At 47.6% G+C, this 22,459-nt stretch overlaps 1 protein-coding gene across 1 annotated transcript in view; it reads left to right on the top strand.

Moving 5' to 3' along the window:
- LOC122941561 (heparan sulfate glucosamine 3-O-sulfotransferase 3A1-like) overlaps positions 1–1,464 on the top strand; it is a 143,576-nt gene extending 142,112 nt beyond the window's left edge. The window contains exon 2 of the mRNA XM_044298890.1: positions 319–1,464. Coding sequence (XP_044154825.1) covers positions 319–940 — 622 coding nt within the window. The 3' untranslated portion in view covers positions 941–1,464. The remainder of the gene's footprint in view (positions 1–318) is intronic.
- Positions 1,465–22,459: the final 20,995 nt, after the last annotated feature.

The following is a 22,459-nucleotide window of genomic DNA, read 5'->3' as shown; positions in this document are numbered from 1 at the left end:
AGGATTTGCAGAACTCATATAGGACAATATTTTCTTTGGCCTCTCTTCCCTAATTTTTAAAAGTTTTTCTTTCTCTCTCTCCTTCCCTTCTCTTTCATCCACCCGAATTAAATAACCAAAAATTTGAATAGCAACTAAAAATTTTAAAAATTTGGGGATAATACTATTTTCTTACAATCAATTCAATCTCCTCTAATAATTGTTTTTTCAAGGGCATTGGATCTTCTCATACTGTGTTTTGATTATTAAGCTAATTCTATGCAATTATATCTTATAATGGATAACCCTCACTAATTAACTTTATTGCTTTTTACATAGGGAGTTGATGCCGAGGACATTGGATGGCCAGATCACCATGGAAAAGACTCCCAGTTACTTTGTGACAAAGGAAGCTCCAGCTCGGATCTCTGCCATGTCGAAGGATGCTAAGCTGATTGTGGTGGTGAGAGACCCTGTAACTCGCATCATATCGGACTACACCCAGACGTTGTCCAAGAAGCCGGACATCCCCACATTTGAGAGCTTGACCTTTAAAAACAGAACTATGGGTCTTATCGACATCTCATGGAGTGCCATCCATATTGGCATCTACTCCAAGCACTTGGAGAACTGGCTCCAGTATTTCCCTATGAGCCAGATCCTTTTCGTCAGCGGGGAGAGACTGATCATGGATCCTGCTGGAGAACTGGGACGTGTCCAGGATTTCCTGGGACTTAAAAGAATCATCACAGACAAACATTTTTATTTCAACAAGACTAAGGGTTTCCCATGCTTGAAAAAAGCGGAGGGTAGCAGCAAACCCCACTGTCTGGGGAAAACCAAGGGTCGGACTCACCCCAACATAGAACCAGAAGTTGTCCAGAGATTGCGCGAGTTCTACAGGCCGTTCAACATGAAGTTCTACCAAATGACTGGCCATGACTTTGGCTGGAACAGCTAACACATATATGATCTATTATAGACACTATATATTTTTTTAACACCGAAAGTCAGAGTAAACATCTAGCATTGGCTCTTATGGTATAAGACAGCTTTTTCTCCCATAATGTGTATGAAGTCTTATTTATGTAGTTACTTGCTTAGTCTAAGTTTTTTATGCATCAAGGGTTAATTTGTGTAATATTAGGTTATGAAGACCATTGACATGGGATAACTGTTGGCCGAACACTCATTTGGCCTTCAGCTACATCTCCTGAAAACCCCTTACACTTGCATGTTCAGGTTTGGCCGAATGGGGGTGGGGAGGTAGCTGCTGGCAGAGTTCTCCAGAGGTGGCTTATCTCCCGAAGAACAAAAGGACTAGTCCATCTGCCCAATTTTTATCTCCCTTGACATCTGCCTTGGAGAAAGGTTTGGAGGCCATCATCATCATTAGATGGATGGCTGATCCCACCAAAATCAGTTGGCCCTCATACATCTAACATGTATGGTCAGCCTTACCTGGTAGAACTTTATTATCATCCTTTTTTTATGATATACTAACCCTACATTCCCTTTTTGTGGCTCCAAAATGTGTGCCCATGATGCTTTCCACCAAATTCCTACGTCTTTCCTGAGCACATCTTCAACCTACACACTAAAGCCTCTTCATCCCATCACTGGCACATGGGGGGAGGAAATTCCCAGCCCGTTGACCGCCATGTTGTATTTTTATCCCTCCACTAAGTGCGGTTAAGCACAGTTATCAATAATGTAAGCACTTGCACCATTTACACTGCACTATGTGATCTGAACTACCTTGTGGATTTGCACTTTAAGTAACTTTATGCCTAAATCACTATGGGCCATGCTTTTCTACGCTTCATTACAGTTCCATATATTAAAGGGGTTTAGTGGAATTTTCTAAAATCTACCTAGGAGTAAGCAATGATATGAAATTATGAAGTCACCTGTACTTACTCTATCATTCTCCCGCTGCTTCATCACTTTGGTCTCCACCAATCCTACAGTGATGATGTCATGTATTGTCATGTGCTGTATACTGTATGTGCACATGACCTCTGAAGCCAGTGATTGTCTGCAGCGGTGTTTTACTTGATGTCATCTCTGCAGGGCTAGTGGGGACCGGAGCAGAGTGGCAGGGGACTGAAAAGGTGAGTATATGTTATTTCTTTATTTTATACTATTGCCTACTTTTAGTTGGTTTTTAGAAAATCGAAGATGACAACTTTAATGATTTTTTTTCACTCAGACCTCCTACTCTGCAGAACGCAATCAAGTATAAATTTTTTCACAATTTCAAGTCTTTACTACATACATTGGAGAAAGTCGGTTTGTAAACATAACGATATTTAAGAAAAAACGTCTTATGATTTTATTAAGCGCTATTCACATCTGAGTTGCAGTTTCCGTATATATCGGAAACCACAATGCTGGAGGGACTTATTGACTTATAATGGGGTCTGTTAGCTTCTGGCAAATCATTTTTACAGAAAATTACACCTGACTAGGGATGAGCAAACCCAATGTTTTCAGGCTCGGGTTTGGGTTCGGCATTTGGGCGGTGGAGAAATTCTGTTATGGATTCCTTTAGCACAAAATGTATCGGGAAGCGGCGAATCAATGGATGTCATATATCTGGACTTCTCCAAAGCATTTGACACTGTACCACATAAAAGGTTAGTATATAAAATGAGAATGCTCGGACTGTGAGAAAATGTCTGTATGTGGGTAAGTAACTGGCTGAGTGATAGAAAACAGAGGGTGGTTATTAGTCGTACACACTCAGATTGGGTCACTGTCACTAGTGGAGTACCTCAGGGGTCAGTATTGGGCCCTATTCTCTTCAATAAGCTCGCATAGTAAAATATCAATTTTCGCAGATGACACTAAACTGTGTATAGTAATTAACACTGAAGAGGACAGTATACTACTACAGAGGGATCTGGATAGATTGGAGGCTTGGGCAGATAAGTGGCAGATGAGGTTTAACATTGACAAATGTAAATTTATGCACATGGGAAGGAATAATGCAAGTCATCCATACATACTAAATGGTAAAACACTGGGTAACACCGACATGGAAAAGGACATGGAAACTAAGCTGTAGAAACCAGTGTCAGGCAGCTGCTGCCAAGGCCAATAAGATAATGGGTTGCATCAAAAGGGGCATAGATGCCTGTGATGAGAACATAGTCCTACCACTTTAAAAATCGCTAGTCAGACCACACATGGAGTACTGTGTACAGCTCTGGGCTCCTGTGAACAAGGCAGACATAGCAGAGCTGGAGAGGGTCCAGAGGAGGGCAACTAAAGTAATAACTGGAATGGGGCAACTACAGTACCCTGAAAGATTATCAACATTAGGATTATTCACTTTAGAAAAAAGATGACTAAGGGGCGATCTAATAACTATGTATAACTATATAGGGGGTCAGTACAGAGATCACTCCCATCATCTGTGACGAGGGGACATCCTCTGCGTCTGGAGGAAAGAAGGTTTGTACACAAACATAGAAGAGGATTCTTTACAGTAAGAGCTGTGAGACTATGGAACTCTCTGCCTGAGGAGGTGGTGATGGGGAGTTTACTGAAAGAGTCCAAGAAGGGCCTGGAGGTATTTCTGTGGGGTAATAATATTACAGGCTATAGCTACTAGAGAGGGGTCGTTGATCCAGGGAGTTATCTGATTGCCTGAATGGAGTGAGAATTAGCTTCTATCTCACTTTATATGTTTTTTTTCCTTCCTCTGGATCAACTTGCAGGATAACAGGCCGAACTAGATCGACAAATGTCTTTTTTTCGACCTTATATACTATGTTACTATGAAGCCTAACGGCTTCCGTTTTGCATTCCATGATAGAATCCCATTATATTCCATGCTAACGGAATCCATAACGGAATTCCTCCAACGTCCCAACACTGAACCCGAACCCAAAAACATTGGGTTTGCTCATCCCTACCTCTGACGCAAATGTGAACCTTTGTACCTAGAAGAATATGGGGCCATTTTACCTTTGTACTACATCTTTCTCATATGTGTGTATGTAGCATTCAGGTTGTCCACAATTTACTTTTTCTTTTTTCCCCTTCCGCCAAGTGGGAACTGTGAAGAGAACCATACTTGCCTGCTCTTTGCCGCTCAGTTCCAGCTTCATGGTTCCATATTCTGCCCGAATTGAGAGTGCTCCAACTGGCCTGCAAATTTGTGTATGACACTGAGGATATTTTTTCTCTAACTTTTTTTTCTTTTTCTTTGTCCAAATCGAATCACCCAAAATTTGGATTCGGATTGGATCGAATCCAATTAATTTAGAATCAATTCACTAATTTATTGCAAAATTGGATGTTAGCATTATATCATCATATGCAGTTTATAGAGATACATATATAGAGCACCATACTACGGCACATAGGGGGTCATTTATTATAGTTTTACTCCACTTTTTGGCATATTTTTGTAGCAGATTTTGTCGCAAAGGGGGTTTTGTGGCAAAATCTCTGACTTTTGACCGCTCACTACACTTTTGGGATGGCAGATAAAAGGGACGTGGCATGGGCATGGAAGAGGGCTGGGCTGGCCCATCTCATTCATTATTTTCCACACCAGTTTATGGTGTGGAAAATAGTCTTCAACTACGCCAGCAAGGGTCTAAATCTCCATCACCCCCATAGTGTCTACAGCTCCATAGTTCCAAGCTGAACTTACTGTGCAGGCTCCATACATATGGCTCCAGCACAATCTCTGAGGCCTAAGAAAACAAAATGGCTGCATCCAGCAGAAAAAAAAGTTTAGAAAATCTGAGTTCAGTCATTTCGGGAGTGTACGTGTTTGAGACATCATTTATGTGAAGTTTTTGTTTTCTGCCTTTCAAAACATATCATTTAGATGCATCTGTTTAACAATTAACACGTCTCATTATTCTGCTAAATTACCCACAAATAATTGTGTTTTCTCATTTTCCAGTTTGTCTTTTGATTACTTTATTTTGGTGAGACATGCGGTAAATGGCTCCATCTATCTTACTGGAGAAATCACTCCTTTATTCTCTTTTTATTGTCACCTCCTGTATTGCTATGGGCGACTCGCAGTATAAACTGAAGATTTAAAGAGGACCGGTCATGCTGAACGCACAGGCCGATCCGTGGGCAGCGTGGTATAGAGCAGGAGGATCTGAGAAGATTGTTATATGGTTTTGTGGGAAAAGTTTCAGTACAACATTTTTTTTTCCTTGGGATAAGGGGGGGGGGGAGGCGGCGGTCCCCCTGTCTCTGCAAGGGGCTGTCAATCACTGAGAAGGACCGCCCACTGGATGACTAAGCCCAGAATGGTTTAAATTAAAATGGATAAAATACAAGTTGTGCTGAATCTTTTCCTATAACATTTTATATCAATCTGCACAGCTCCTCCCGCTGTATAACATGATAACCATGGACTGGACTGCATATTCTATGTGACAGGTCCCTTTAATGGTAAATGACCCATCATTTTTAGATTGCTTTGTTTATGCTGAAATGTACCAAAGCCCAAAGTTACTTATCCATTACGAATTGCCTTAAGAAAATAAAATATATAATATCCTAATCAATAAGTTTTTCTTGTAATACTCATTGCCTAAATGTTCATTATTCCTACCCTTTTCCCAAAGTCCCCCCCCCCTTCCCAATATCTTCCCTCCCCTTCTCATAGTCCTCCCCTTCCCATAATCCTCCTCCCCTTCCCATAATCCTCCCCTGCCCATTGTCCTCCCTTCCCCTTCCCATAGTCCTCCCTTTCCCAAGTGCACAGATTTATTTAAAATACAGAAAAGAAGAAGGCTGGTGATGCTTATGGTGACCAGACTGATGCTTAGATTTCCTCCTTCTATCAGCAGGTGGTATCCTGTCTGTATTTGCTCCAGTATTCAGATTTCTTACCCCTTCCCCACCCACTATATCTTAAAAATACCACCCCAGAGGAACTGAACACTTTCTGCCAGCCTATCCCATATATTACAGCAAAGCTAGCAGTGATCAGCTTATTGTTAAATGTCTCTTCTAACAAAAAGCCATTGTCCAAAGTAGAAGACCTCTTTAGACTACCATTGGGCTCCATTTGTAATTTAGAGAGAAGTGGAAAATCAAGACAGACTGTGTGTCACGGTGGGGAGTGGGGGAAACCCCCCATCGTACAATGTAAGGTATAATAGGAAGGCAGCTAGGCCAGGATGTCAGGATCAGGGAGCAGGTCACCTCCTATAGTGTCTCTAATCCTCACCCTAACTCCTCACCGTATGAGTGGACCTGGATGGTAGGATGGCTCATACCCAGGATACCTTTGGCCCCGAGTCGCCCTGATAATCCCTCACATAGGAGCAGGGGAGAGACGACCTGTTCTTCCCAGACACGGATGAACAGGAGTCTTAAATGGCCTAGCAGCAGGGAAAGGAAGCCAAGTGGAATGACAGATAAACACCACACCAAGGTAAACTGGAACCAGCATTCCAGCAACAGCACCCAGACTTGGCTTCTCGTTCACCCCTCCGGGAAACCATGGAGCCCCCTTCCTGAGGCACAACTAACAGGGTACAACTTGCATACATACTGGACATAAAACGCCAACTTACCAGACATGTAACAACAACAAGACGAGACACCAAACCCTGAACATAAACCAACACCAAACATCCACACAGGTAAGGTAGGGGAACATGGAGGATGGAATGGGAAGACATCGCTGGAGACATCGGGATGACATTGAAGACCACAAGGGTGGCCCTCACTGGACAGATGGAACACCCTGGATGGCCCTCACTGGACAGCTGAAGTACAACTGACTCCAGCCAGGGAGCCACAGAGGATAAAACCCTAGTGACCACACCCAATCAGGGGGTTAACCCTTACAGCACCAGACAGGGGAAGGCTACAACTTAAAGGGGAAGTGCACACACCAGCCACCACGTTGCCACCGGCAACAGCATGCGTGGCAACCATGTCACGCCGCACACAGCAAAGGCCGTGACACTGTGTTGGTGTCTAATCATACTACATCATACTTGCCAACTCTTTCCTAATGTCCAGGAGGCTCCAGGAAAAAGAGAAGACCACCCAATCCCTCAAGAGTCTGCAGATCTGTCAGGTTCTGGAAAAACCATCTGCCGACAAGCTTCATCGAATTGTGTGTGGCTCAGGGGCTTACACTATCAGATCTAATCTTGGCACCGAAAAACAAAATGAGGGGGTACAGCATACAGGGAAAGGGTGCATGATTGATGGCTCGTATCAGTAAAAAAAGGTGAGGTGTTCGGTAAAAGGGGCGGGGCATGTGTGAAGAGAGGGTGTCTGATCGGCGGGGGTCTCGCCACTGTGGTCAGTTCATGATAATGGCGACCCGTTGTTTGGTTTTTGGTTTTGTGTTTTAGGCTGAAATCTTTATTCCTTCATTCATTTACAAATCCCCTGATATACAGTTTATAACCTGCTTCTGGTTTCATATATTACTGGACGTGTACCTCTCAGTAATATATGCTGGATCTGTGTGTCCAGACTACTGCTCTCTTTACTAGTTCACAGGACTATAAAAGCAAAACGCACATCAAATATTTTAAAATTTATGACAATCTTTATTAAACACCACAAAGTTAAAATACTTTATACAATAAAGATCCTATGAGGGATCAAAATACATCCCTGCATAGCGACACGCATCCTATTTCTAAATAAGAAACCTGACTAGTGCCCAGGCACAGTTAAATCACAACATGGCAGCATCAATAAAAGACTATAAAGCATACAATGTACAACATATAAAGACAATACCATTTATTAACTGATATACGCCACTTTTGCGTGTATATTGGTCACAAATTTTGTTGCAAGCCATTTTACGAAAACAAATTGGCATATTTTCCCTTCCCATGCCACTTTGCCAACAAGTCTAAAAATGAAGGCGCGGGGAAGAGAAGAGGGCGGGCTGACAGGCCCTCTCTGTCATCATTTTGTACGCCAGTTTTTGGCATGCAAAATGACTTAAAGAGGACCTTTCATCGGTCCAAACATTGTGAACTAAGTATCATGACATATACAGCGGCGCCCAGGGATCTCACTGCACTTACTATTATCCCTGCCTGGGCGCCGCTCCGTTCTCCCGTTATGTCCTACGGTATGTTCAGGGACTTGGTTATAGTAGGCAGAGACTTAGGGGACTTGGTTATAGTAGGCGGAGACTGCCCTTGTTCTGCTGGGTGTCTCCTTCTCCTAGGCTGTAGCGCTGGCCAATCGCAGCGCAGAGCTCACAGCATGGGAGGTTTTTTCTCCCAGGCTGTGAGCTGTGCGCTGCCATTGGCCAGCGCTACAGCCTAGGAGAAGGACACGCCCAGCAGAACAAGGGCAGTCTCCTCCTACTATAACCAAGTCCCCGAACATACCGGAGGACATAACGGGAGAACAGAGCGGCGCCCAGGGATAATAGTAAGTGCAGTGAGATCCCTGCGCGCCGCTGTATATGTCATGATACTTAGTTCACAATGTTTGGTCCGATGAAAGGTCCTCTTTAAATCTACACCAGCAAGGGAGTTGGGATAGATTTTGGTCCCTTAACAAGTGGGAGGCACATATACAAACTGTTGTAATTCGTACACCGTTCACCTGATTTGGATGTAAATACTCTCAAATTAAAGCTGACAGTCTGCAGTTACAGCACATCTTGTTCGTTTCATTTCAAATCCATTGTGGTGGTGTATAGAGCCAAAAGTGTTAGAATTGTGTCGGTGTCCCAAAATTTAGGGACCTGACTGTATATAACAATTTCATAACAATAATAGAAATGCAAAGTGTAAAGGACCTGGAAATAAATACACATTAATACATACATTAATTAGAGATGAGCGAATCGAAGTTGACGAAGTATTAGTGGAAAAAAAGGACTTATTAGCCGTTGTGTGGTAAAGTGGGAAAATTGCAGCCCTTTTTGGCGTGTATTAGTGGCAAAAAAATTATTATCTGCCGTTCAGCGATACAGTTATATGTTCTAAAGCCTTTTTTGGTGTGTGTATAAGTGGGAAAAAAGGGCTTATTAGCCGTTGTGTGGTTGAGTGAGAAAATTACAGGGAGCTGGTGTTGAGAGCGGTGAGGCTCCTGGCTCAGAGACTGTTGAGGAGGACATCAGTGACATGCAGACAGTACTCGATGATGATGAAGCAGATCGCAATTGGGAGCCGGGTGACGAAGAGGCTTCATCATCATCGGGAGAAGAGGGTGGCAGCTTGCGCGTAAGGCAGCGGCGGAGCCAGTAAGTCGGTAGCATGGCCGGGAGTCAGCAGGGTGGCAGCAGTGGGAGGTCGGGAGCTAAACATGCCCGGGGTAGACCACCCGCTTTGCAGGTGCCTACCTGCCTGGAAAGTAGTGGTGCAGGGGCTCACGGAGGCAGCGGCAGTAGCAGTCAGTGAGTGTGGAGTGTTGGGGTAAAATCACCTACTCGGCGGTGTGGCAGTTATTTGTTAAGCCGCCGGAGCAGGTGAACATGGTCATTTGCCGAATCTATGGGCAGAAGGTGAAGCGTGGCAAGGGTGCCAATGTTGGCACCATGGCCCTGCTTCAACATATGCAGTGTCACTATAAAGTGGCCTGGGAGAACTGTGGCTCCAATGTGGTGGTCCAACCTGCTGCTGCAACCACTGCATCACCCAGTGGCACGCACCTGATTTCAGGCAGTTAAGGCTCCACCACCTCAGCTGAAGGGAGCTGTCTGTCCTTCCCATCATCTACAGGTCCTGATGCTCCTGCTCCTCATCCTCCTATTCCTCATCAGTCATTCCATCAGCAATCGATCCACAAAGCGATTTCCAAAAGACAACAGTATGCATGCACTCATCCAACGGAACAGAAGCTGAACGTGCTCCTGGCCAAGTTGCTGGTGCTGCAGTCCCTCCCTTTCCAAGTGTTGGACTCTGCACCTTTCAGAGAACTGATGGCTTGTGCCGAGCCGAGGTGGAGAGTCCCAAGCCGTCATTTATTTGCCAAAAAGGCAGTACCAGCCCTGCACAAATATGTAGAACAGAAGGTAGGCCAGTCCTTGAGCCTGTCAGTGTCTGCCAAAGTGCACGGCAGCGCCGACGTGTGGAACTGTAACTACTGTCAAGGACAATATATGTGACCGACAGCGGGAAGAACATGGTGTCGACGCTGCGTCAAGGAGGGCTGACCCAGGCACACCATGACAGTATGCAGTGGAGATGGAGGCAGGGAATCCCCCCGAGGGATGGCTTCTGGCTCTCCACCTTGTTGTACCCTCACTACCGGTCCAAAATGGGGGCCTTTTTTACACCCGCTAAGTTGGAGGACAAACTGAACTACTATAGAGACATCCTATGTAGTCAGTTGGCCACTGCCTATTTGCGCCATCGTCCATACTCTCCCAGGTCTGACCGGGGGGGCCCTCTGCACTCTCGTTCCACTGCCATGGCTGCTGTGGTCAGGTGGGGGTAGGAGCAGTACCAGCTCCATCGGCAGCAGCTTAAGTCTAGAGTCGATGATGAGCAGCTGTCTTAACCCGCCTTGTGAAGATACTACGGTCACGCTTCGGTGTGGGAGGGAAACACCACACCGAGCACAGGAGGGAAGAGGGAAACATGGAATAAAGCCTGAGAACTAGGGAAGGAAGACGGACACCTCCTATTGAAAACCCTAACCAAAATCCTGACTGACTACCAGTATGAACAGACCCCAAAGGTAGGTGAGTTCATACGCAGGAATACCTAGAGTCCTAGTACTAATGGCAGGGATGAGACTACCTGTTTCTCCTAAAGCAAGGAGTCTACTTCAGGCCTAATACAAACAATAGGCAAATGCAACACACAGAACCCAAACAAAATACAAAAGTTGAAGGAAAGACTTAACTTTAAAGAGGCTATAGTAGCACCAGGAACTCAGCCGAGATCCAACCACAAACAATCCACAGGCACAGAAGCTATAAACCGCACAGCATAGTGGGAGAAGCAACTATAAATAACAAAGGTTAAAAGACCACATAATCAACACCTGGAGGCAAGGGGTGTGGCCATTACCAGAAACCACACAGACACCTATTGATCTACAAGAAAAACCTTTTAGATCAAAACACGTGTTACCAGTCTCACAGATCTCCTGCCACTCACTGTCACCGGGACGTCCATATATCTTGGTACGTCCATGACAACTACTCACCAGCAGCAGCAGCTAGACCTGATGCAGAACCTGAACCAGCAGGTGGTGGCATACTTGGACAGCACCCTGCCACCCCACATGGAAGATCCGCTGGACTACTGGGCAGCCAAACAGGATTTGAGGCCGCAACTGGCTGAGTTTGCCCTGGAAGAGCCGTCTTGCCCAAACAGTAGTGTGGCATCAGAGCGGGTGTTTAGTGTGGCGGGGGCCATAGTTACCCCAAGGAGAACTCGCCTATCCACCTAAAATGTGGAGATACTGACCTTTGTCAAGATGAATCAGGCATGGATGAGCCAGGATTTCCACCCACCAATGCCTGATGCATCAGATTAGATCATCCAAGCTGTCTCACCCAAACCTTGACAAAAGAGACCGGTTTCTTCTGGCTACCTGCCTCAGCTACTATTTTGATGCTGCCACCCGCCTGATGCCACACATCTGATGCCAAGTGCTCCTTCTTACACCCACCATTGTCAGCAGGCACTGTTATTGCCGCCCACCTCCCCACTCTGCCACTGGGTCATTCTGTGGTCTCCTGATGTTCTGCCACTTCACCACTCAGGTCTCCTCAAGCTACTGCTGCCACGTCCACACGATGTCACCTTGCCACTCTGTGGCCTCCTCATGCTGCTGCTGCCACCTCTACACTATGTCCTCTTGCCACTCTGTGGCCTCCTCATTCTGCTGCTGCCACTTACACACTATGTCACCTTGCCACTCTCTTGCTTCCTCATACTGCTGCTAACTCAACACTATGTCACTGGGCCACTTTGTGCCTCCTCATGCTGCTACTGCCACCTACACACTATGTCACCTTGCCAATCTGTGGTCTCCTCATACTGCTGCTAAATCAACACTATGTCACTGGGTCACTCTGTGACCTACTCATGCTGCTGCTGCCACTTTCACACTATGTCACTTTGCCACTCTTTGGTCTCCTCATGCTGCTGCCAACTCACAACTCTGTCTCTGGGCCACTATGTAGCCTCCTCATGCTGCTGCCACCTCCACACTATGTCACCTTGCCACTCTGTGGCTTCCTCATGCTGCAGCTGCCACCTACACACTATGTCACCTTGCCACTCTGTTGCCTTCTCATGCTGCTGCTGCCACCTACACACTATGTCACCTTGCCACTCTCTGGCCTTCTCATGTTGCTGCTAAATCAACACTATGTCACTGGACCACTCTGTGGCCTACTCATGCTGCTGCCACCTCCACACTATGTCACCTTGCCACTCTGTGGTCTCCTTATGCTGCTGCCAACTCACAACTCTGTCTCTGGGCCACTCTGTGGTCTCCTTATGCTGCTGCTACCTCCATACTCTGTCATTGTGCCACTCTGTGGTCTCCTTGTGCTGCTGCCAACTCACAACTCTGTCTCTGGGCCATTCTGTGTTCTCCTTATGCAGCTGCCACCTCCACACTCTGTCATTGTGCTACTCTGTGGCCCTTCTCATGCTGCTTCTGCTGCCACCACCACACTATGTCGCCTTGCCACTCTGTGGCCTCCTCATGCTGCTGCTAAATCAACACTATGTCAGTGTGCCACTCTGTGTACTCCTCATGCTGCTGCTAAATCAACACTATGTCACTGGGCCACTCTGTGGCTCCCTCATGCTGCTGCTGCTGCCACCTCCACACTATGTCATCTTGCTGTCTCTGGGCCACTCTGTGGCCTCCTCATTCTGCTGCCACCTCCACACTATGTCATCTTGCTGTCTCTGGGCCACTCTGTGGCCTCCTCATTCTGCTGCCACCTCCACACTATGTCACCTTGCCACTCTGTGGCCTCCTCATGCTGCTGATAAATCAACAGTATGTCACTGGGCCACTCTGTGGCCTCCTCATGCTGCTGCGACCTCCACAGTATGTCACCTTGCCAGTCTGTGGCCTCCTCATGCTGCTGCTAAATCAAAACTATGTCACTGGACCACTCTGTGGCTTCCTCATGCTGCTGCCACCTCAACACTATGTAAATGAGCCACTCTGTGGTCTCATCATGCTGCTGAAGGCAGCCCCCCCCCCCTCTACATCAGTGGGCCACTCTGTGGACTTCATAAGCTGTTCTCCCACCCTCCCTACTCCATTACTGGGCCACTATTTTGCCTTTTTGACCTGGTTGACATCATCATTTATTTGAGCCTTCTTCTGATCTGTCAGAAAGAAGGAAAAATGAGACGCACAACAGATCCTGTCTGTGTAGCAGCTGTAAGGCCTGTATTATCCCATCAGCTTTGGTAGCCAAAAGCAGGAGTGGGTACAAAACACAAAAGACATGCAAATATTCAGTTAACATGTTATCTCTGTTTTGGATCCACTCCTGTTTTTTTGGGGCTTTAGCAATACTGATGGAATAATGACTAAATGTTGACCGAGTGAAGGCGGATGCTCAACAGACAGGATCCGTTTTTTGGGGGGTTATTGTTCTGACGGATCAGAGGAAGGGCAAAATAATCAGTGACGTCAACACAAACTTACTGCTGACACCCTCTCCACTCTGTCGGGGGCTCTACTTGTATAAGCGTTTAATAGAACAGGATCTGTAGACATCTATGTGGAATCAGCTGACGAAGGTGTAAAAGGAGTGCGCTCTTTCATGCTACAGTGGGATCTTGGGACTCTGCACGGTTCTTTATACCTGGTGCTAACATTGACCTGTAAGGCCTCATGCACATGACCGTATGTATTTTGCGGTCCGCAAAAAACAGATCCGCCAAAAATACTGATGATGTCTGTGTGCATTCCGTATATTGCGGTACAGAACAGCTGGCCCCAAATAGAACAGTAATATCTTTGTCCGTAAGGCGGTCAATAATAGGACATATTCTATTTTTTTGCGGAACAGAAATACAGACACACGGCAACTTCCGTTTTTTTTGTGGACCCATTGAAATGAAAGGTTCCGTATACGGTCCTAAAAAAAACGGAACAGACACTGAAAGAAAATACGTTTGTGTGCATGGGGCCTAAGTCTGAGTTCACACTTGAGTTATTTGGTCAGTTTTGGCCCTGTAACTGCCCAAATAAGTGAAGTATGCAGTGATTCTAAGAGCGACGCCTGCCATCTGCATGTCATACTGACTCACAGTATTGTTTCACTACCACAGCAGACTCCCTATATGTGTTACTGCAAGGCAAAGTGTTCTACACCACTATAAAGGCTCTCTGCAGCCAGGAAATAGTTTTTTTTAACGTGATTCGCCGCGAATTTGTTTTCAGAAAAATCGGTGAATCGGCTGAATTGAATTTTTGAGAAATTCGCTCATCCCTAGCATTAATGTTAGACCATTAGAGACAATAGTAGAGTGAAGGAATGGTAATACTACTCTGGGGTATTACAGATTTATACCAGATTCAGCAGCATCAGCAGCTATTTCAACACTTACTTACACACACTCTGCAGAAGCAAAATCATTGGAAATTTTTGCCTCCTGTTTGTGGCCAACTTTACTTTCGAGTATGGTGTGAGGGGTAGAAAAAAAGCGACACAAGTCACAGTTTGTAACTTTTTTAAGGTTCCTGACCTCAGGTGCGGAAATGGGTATGAATTGCAATACATGGCTGGTTGCACTACAGAGGTTTTAAGGTTTACTAAACAAGTATTTGTTTAGGCCTCTAAAGAGTTAAACAGCATGGTATTCTGGGTCACGGTGCTACAGCATTCGACAACAACAGCTCAGAGCAGAACAGAACGCAGCATAATAGGGATCCATTAGTCTGCCGATCACATTGCTGCCGGTAAATTGTTTTAATGTGCAAAAATTGTCAGTGTCTTATTACAGGAGAAACTGATGTGATTTGCTTTTAGCTCAGCAAAGTTCTTAGCAAATCCATACAGAGTAGGACAAGTGAAACCCACAGGTATTAAGGAGCCGGGGCAATGATTCAGAGCAGCGATCATCTTGTACACAAATAAATTGCTTAAAGAAAATAGGGGAGGAAAAAATAGAATCAAAGAAGATTTTTCTGGAGTGCAGTTGAGTCCATGGGAAAGTTAGAAAGTTTTCTGCAGCTTTTACTGATAATTGCAGGGAAACTTTCATTATAATGACCAATAAAAAGTAATGCAATCTGTGTCACTTTGTGTATTGGAAAGAATGCTTATGTTTCCATAGTTTGATTGCAGATATTTTTGTAGGGCAAACAAACAATAGGTTACGAAGAATATACTAAGGTACAGAAAATGATATGCTGCTTGCATGGTTGAGAGGTGTGCACCTCCGTTTCTGAAGTTATTTAGACAGATGTATTGGAGGGGAGGGTTGTCACAGACTGGGTTGGAACCAGCTTTATTTTCATGAAAACGACCGAGAGGTTGTCAGAGCTCTGTTCCCATCATTCAATAACCTCCAAGCCTCTGTGTGTCTGTGTGAGTCAGAGAAAATTGGTGTGCAGCTCAGGAACAGGGGCAGGCAATTACTAAAGGAGCACTTCATAGTCATCTCTTAGACTTCCATATGCCAGGAGAATAGAAGAACATGAGCTACAGAGGTGAGAAAAAGAGAACATGAGCTACAGAGGTGATCATCTATGCATGCGTGTACAGTAGGGGAGCTAAGACCTTAGGATCTTTTGGTTTGGCTCGTGAATGGTATACGTGGCTCCGCAGTCAAAGATGGTGGAAGGGACAGATGTAACAGGAACAACAGCTGGAGACTACAAGCTTGGTGGACACAAAAGTCTTGGTTACAGTCTCGTGTAACAGGTGTAGGGCTACAGTCTTTCAACGAATTTAGTTGGTGGCAACAGGATTGGCATATGTGCAGTCTCTTTTAGAAGCAGCAGGCTTAATTTCTCCATGTTTGCAACATTGCTCTTTGGTGACAAGACCCCGAGAATCTTCCTCAGGCTGACACCAATGAAGATAACCTTGGCAGTTTGACAGGCCATGGCACTTGCTTCTCAAGGTGCACCTAAATACAAGCCTCTATGAGGTCATGGTATCGATGTCCTCACAACACTCTGGTACACTCAAAGTCCACACATTACTCAAGTTGGCTGGTCTGAACTCTGGACGTGCCTTCTCCAACCCAATGGGAAATAAGCCCAGAGTCAGGGTTTTGTCATGGAACCATGAACCAGATGTACAACAGAGATGAGTGGAAACAAGAAGGCTTTATTGGAAATCAAGCCGTAGCAAAAGTCCAAACGGATGGCTAAACCAAAGCAGGGTCTTGCGTAGACAGAGGTCAGGAACCAGGAGGGTGGTCAGACGAAGCCAGGATCAGGAACCAACGGGGTAGTCAGACGAAGCCAGGATCAGGAACCAACGGGGTAGTCAGACGAAACCAGGATCAGGAACCAACGGGGTAGTCAGACGAGGCCAGGATCAGGAACCAGAAGCAGCAGCAGTCTTAGAAGCATGTGAACACAGGAGGACCAAGCAAGGAACTGAAGCCACAGACCTTCTATATATATGAGCTAGGCATCCAGCTCCTCCCAGTGGGAAGGAGAAGCCGCAGGGTGGGAGGCTACAAGAAACCCAGAAACCAAGATGGCCGCCAGCACATGTCAAACGAAGGTAAGACCATGACAGTACCTCCCCCTCAAGGGCCCCTCCTCCGCGGAGTAAGGAACGGTTTCTGAGGGAAGCGTGCGTGGAAGGCTCGGAGCAAAGCAGGAGCATGGACATCTGCGGAGGGAACCCAGGAACGCTCCTCTGGACCATAACCACGCCAATGGACCAAAAACTGCAACCGACCGCGGACCAGGCGTGAGTCCAGGATATTGCTCACCTCATATTCCTCACGATTGCCCACTTGGACCGGACGGGGCCGAGGAACCGAGGAAGTGAAACGATTACACACCAACGGCTTCAACAGGGAGACATGAAACACGTTGGAGATCCGCATGCCAGGAGGAAGCGCAAGGGCATAGGCTACCGGGTTTACCCTGCGAAGCACTCGGAAGGGACCAACAAAGCGAGGCGCCAGCTTGGGAGTGGGCACTCGAAGGTTGAGGTTGCGGGTGGACAACCATACACGGTCTCCGACCTGGTAGGAAGGAGCGGGCGCTCGTCTGAGATCAGCCTGGAGTCTCTGGCGCTGCGCAGAGACCTCAAGGGACCTCTGGATCTGTACCCAAGAAGCACGTAGGACGGAAAGGTGATCCTCCACAGCCGAAGTATCCTGGGGAGAGAATACCTCTGGTAACACGGCAGGTTGGAACCCATAATTGGCCATGAAGGGAGACGTCCCAGAGGAAGAGTTCACCGCCGTGTTCCTGGCAAACTCAGCCCAAGGCAGGAGGTCAACCCAATTGTCTTGGTGATCGGAGACATAGCAACGAAGGAATTGCTCCAAGGCCTGATTAGATCGTTCTGCGGCCCCATTGGACTGAGGGTGGTAGGCCGAGGAGAAAGAGAGATGAATCCCCAACTGGGAGCAAAAGGCGCGCCAGAACCTGGACACAAACTGACTCCCGCGATCCGACACAATCTCCTTGGGCAAACCGTGCAACCGGAAGACCTCCCTGGCGAAAATCGTGGCCAACTCTTGTGCAGAGGGTAACTTCTTGAGAGGAACACAGTGGCACATTTTGGAAAACCGGTCCACAATCATGAGAATGACCGTATGGCCTCGGGATGCAGGGAGGTCCACAATTAAATCTATCCCCAGGTGTGACCATGGGCGCTCCCCGGTGGCTATGGGTTGCAAAAGGCCCAACGGAAGGTGCCGAGGGGACTTACTCTGGGCACAAACGGAGCATGCCGCTACATATGCGGCGATGTCGGAACGTAGAGAAGGCCACCAGAACAGACGTGAAACAGCCCAGGACAGCTGGTTCTTTCCAGGATGCCCCGCGGCCTTGGAGTTATGGTAGGTTCGCAACAACCGAGTGCGCAACTCCTCAGGCACAAAACACCTGCCGTTGGGTCTCCCAGAGGGAGCACCAGATTGAGCCGCCAAAATCTGCTCACCCAGGGGAGAGGTCAGGCTGGTGCGAATGGCGGCCAGGATCTGATTCGGAGGTATGACCGAAGTCGGAATCGACTCCTCCCCGGACAGCTCGGAGTACTGCCGTGATAAGGCATCCGCTCTGATGTTCTTGGAACCGGGTAGGTAGGAGACCACGTAATTAAAACGTGACAAGAACAGAGCCCATCTGGCCTGACGTGGTGTCAATCTCTTGGCCTCAGAAAGGTAGGTCAGATTCTTGTGGTCCGTCAGGATGAGAACCGGAACCACCGAGCCCTCGAGCAAGTGCCTCCATTCTTTAAGGGCCTGCACGATGGCCAATAACTCCCTGTCACCAATCTGATAGTTGCACTCCGCGGAAGACAGTTTCCGGGAGTAAAACCCACAGGGAAGCAGAGGACCCTCTGGTGTTCTACGCTGAGACAGAAGGGCGCCTACTCCCGTCTCAGACGCGTCCACCTCGAGGACAAAGGGCAACCCAGGGTTGGGATGCGACAGAATCGGAGCCGACACAAAGGCGGACTTTAGAGCCTCAAAAGCTCGGATGGCCTCGAGCGGCCAGACCTGAGGATTACTGCCCTTCCTGGTCAGATCCGTGAGAGGCTTGGCTAGCATGGAAAAGTCCCTGATGAACTTCCGATAATAATTGGCGAAGCCCAAAAAGCGCTGCAGGGCACGGAGACCACTGGGCTGGGGCCACTGTAAGACAGCCGAAACCTTCTCAGGATCCATGGAGAACCCCTCAGCGGAAATGATGTAACCTAAGAAGGTTACCTGGGATCGGTGAAATTCGCATTTCTCAAGCTTACCGAACAGCCTGTTCTCTCGTAACCGTTGCAACACTCGTCTGACATCCATAATGTGGGCCTCCATGGATTCAGAATATACCAAGATGTCATCCAAATAGACCACCACACACTGCTGCAACAGGTCACGGAAAACATCGTTGATGAATTCCTGGAAGACTGCGGGCGCATTGCACAACCCAAAGGGCATAACCAAGGATTCATAATGACCGGTCCTGGTGTTAAACGCGGTCTTCCACTCATCGCCCGCCTTGATCCTTACCAGGTTATATGCCGCCCTCAGGTCGAGTTTGGTAAAGACCGTGGCCCCTTTGAGGCGATCGAACAGCTCGGAAATCAAGGGTATCGGGTAAGCGTTCTTGATCGTGATGCGATTGAGTCCCCTGTAATCGATGCAAGGCCTCAACTCACCGCCCTTCTTTTTCACAAAGAAAAATCCAGCCCCTGCCGGGGACGAGGATTTGCGAATGTGTCCGCGTGAAAGCGCCTCCCTCACGTACTCCTCCATGGCCTCATTCTCCGCTACCGACAGTGGATAGACTTTGCCACGAGGAGGAACGGCACCGGATTGTAACTCTATGGCACAATCGTATGGGCGGTGCGGAGGTAGGGCAACCGCGCGCACCTTATCGAATACATCCCGATACTCTTCGTATTCAGGAGGCAACAGAGAGTCCGAGGAAGTTGGAACCCATAATTGGCCATGAAGGGAGACGTCCCAGAGGAAGAGTTCACCGCCGTGTTCCTGGCAAACTCAGCCCAAGGCAGGAGGTCAACCCAATTGTCTTGGTGATCGGAGACATAGCAACGAAGGAATTGCTCCAAGGCCTGATTAGATCGTTCTGCGGCCCCATTGGACTGAGGGTGGTAGGCCGAGGAGAAAGAGAGATGAATCCCCAACTGGGAGCAAAAGGCGCGCCAGAACCTGGACACAAACTGACTCCCGCGATCCGACACAATCTCCTTGGGCAAACAATCTCACAAAGAAAAATCCAGCCCCTGCCGGGGACGAGGATTTGCGAATGTGTCCGCGTGAAAGCGCCTCCCTCACGTACTCCTCCATGGCCTCATTCTCCGCTACCGACAGTGGATAGACTTTGCCACGAGGAGGAACGGCACCGGATTGTAACTCTATGGCACAATCGTATGGGCGGTGCGGAGGTAGGGCAACCGCGCGCACCTTATCGAATACATCCCGATACTCTTCGTATTCAGGAGGCAACAGAGAGTCCGAGGAAGTACACAGCAACTTGACAGGCCCATGGATGCAACTAACCCCACACTGCGGTGACCACGAGAGGATCTCGACCGATCTCCAATCGAAAGTCGGATTATGCTTCTGGAGCCAGGGGTACCCCAAGACCACCGAGTAGTGTGGAGACGAAATAACCTGGAGACAGACCGACTCTCTGTGAACGGCACCAATGGCTATCCCCACTGGAAGGGTCTCATGAGTCACGTGTGGCGGCAGAAGGGGTCTGCCGTCTATCGCCTCAAGAGCCAGTGGGGAACCTCGAGGCTGCAGAGGAATGGAATTGGCGGCAACAAACACTCTATCAATGAACAAACCACCAGCACCAGAGTCCACCAACGCCTGGGTCGTCACCGAGCCCCCGACCCAGGAGAGGACAACCGTGATCAGTGGTTTGTCAACACGGGAAACCGGGGACGAGGAGACTCCACCCAAGATCTGCCCCTGACAGGATCTCAGGTGCGAGCGTTCTCCCGGACGGTTCGGACATGCCAACCGAAAATGCCCACCGAGACCACAGTACATGCATCGGCCCTCGCGTCTCCGGAGTGCCCTCTCCCCCTCGGACAGGCGAGCAAACCCCCGCTGCATGGGTTCACCCCCAGACAAGTCATCCCCAGGAGGCGTGGGAGGAGAGGGAGGCACGGGTGGGACAGCAAACGTAGGCGCCAATCTGTTAGGAGACCTCCGCAGGCTCTCCTTAAAGGAAGGTCTCTCCCTGAGTCTGGTGTCAATCAAAATCAGGAAAGAAATAAGAGACTCGAGCTCCACTGGTAGGTCCTTAGCTGCAACCTCATCCTTCAAGGCATCCGAGAGACCATGAGAGAAAGCAGCGACCAGAGCCTCATTATTCCAGCCCACCTCTGCTGCCAGGGTACGAAACTCAATGGCGTATTCAGCTACGGATCGTGAACCCTGTCTGATGGACATAAGGAGCTTCGCAGCAGAGGCAGCACGAGCCGGCACATCGAATACCTTCCGAAGAGAAGCAACAAAACCGGAAAACTCGGCAACCACCGGATTGTTGTTCTCCCATAAAGGGCTGGCCCAGGCCAAGGCCTTGTCCGAGAGCAGCGAGATCAAGAAGCCCACCTTTGATCTCTCAGTAGGAAAGGCATGTGGCAGCAACTCGAAATAAATGCCCACCTGGTTAAGGAAACCTCGGCACTGAGTTGGCTCTCCCCCAAAGCGCTGTGGAAGGGGGGCAGAACCGGTCATACCCCGAGACACCGCAGGCGCAGCAACAGGTGTCGGGGTAGACTCTGGCGCAACAACCGGGGCGGCAGTAGGAGCGGGCCCAGGAACATCCCCATCTCAGCATATTCTTCTGGTTACTCATGCAGAGTCTCTCCCACTAAACACTGGTCCCTATATACAGAAAACTAGGGGCTCTAATTTCTCTCCTTACATAAAGAGCTGAACTAGAACATTCTGGTGGGCTGAATAAAGTGGAAAATCACAGCCTAAGGCTACTTTCACACTAGCGTTTTCATGTCCGCCATTGAGAACCGTCATAGGATCTCAATAGTGGAAGAAAACGCTTCAGTTTTGTCCCCATTCATTGTCAATAGGGACAAAACTGAACTGAACGAAACAGAGTGCACCAGAATGCATTCCGTTACATTTGGTCGCATCCCCATCACGGACAGAATAACGCTGCAAGCAGCGTTTTTCTGTCCGCGATGTGGTGTGGAGCAAGACGGATCCGTCCTGACACACAATGTAAGTCAATGGAGACAGATCGGTTTTCTCTGACACAATAGAAAACGGATCCGTCCCCCATTGACTTTCAATGGTATTCATGACGGATCCATAATGGCTATAGAAGACATAATACAACCGGACCCGTTAATAACGGATGCATGCGGTTGTATTATTGTAACAAAAGGGTTTTTGCAGATCGTTAACGGATCTGCAAAAAACGCTGGTGTGAATGTAGCCTAAACAGAAACTTTTTTTGCTATTTAATTCTGTCATAGGCTTTTATAGAGTTTCAACACAAGTCTATGGGAATGACTAAGCCATTTCTACAGGCATAAGCAAGTATTCAGATGTAAACAACACAGCTAAACCAGACAGTCAGAAGGTCATTTTATGTATATTTTACCTACAAAACTATTCATAGTCCCTTATAGTAACTGTGAAAGATTTGTAATTTCTCAGTGCATAGAAAGAAAGTCCCAAAGTCTCTCAGTATAAGCTGGCTGTGCTTTAACCTCTTCTACAGTGCAGTGCAGATATAGTGCAATAACAGTGCAAGTGAACAGGATATATTATAATAAACATAAAACACCGTTCAACGATATAAAACAGTATAAGTGTTAACTCCGGCATAAATGATAGTGCAAGTTAACCATTCA

The sequence above is a fragment of the Bufo gargarizans genome, chromosome 6 (assembly GCF_014858855.1).
Source record: "Bufo gargarizans isolate SCDJY-AF-19 chromosome 6, ASM1485885v1, whole genome shotgun sequence".
Taxonomy (NCBI): Eukaryota; Metazoa; Chordata; class Amphibia; order Anura; family Bufonidae; genus Bufo; species Bufo gargarizans.
Note: the sequence above shows the minus strand (reverse complement) of the source record. Positions and strands in the feature narration are given on the sequence as shown.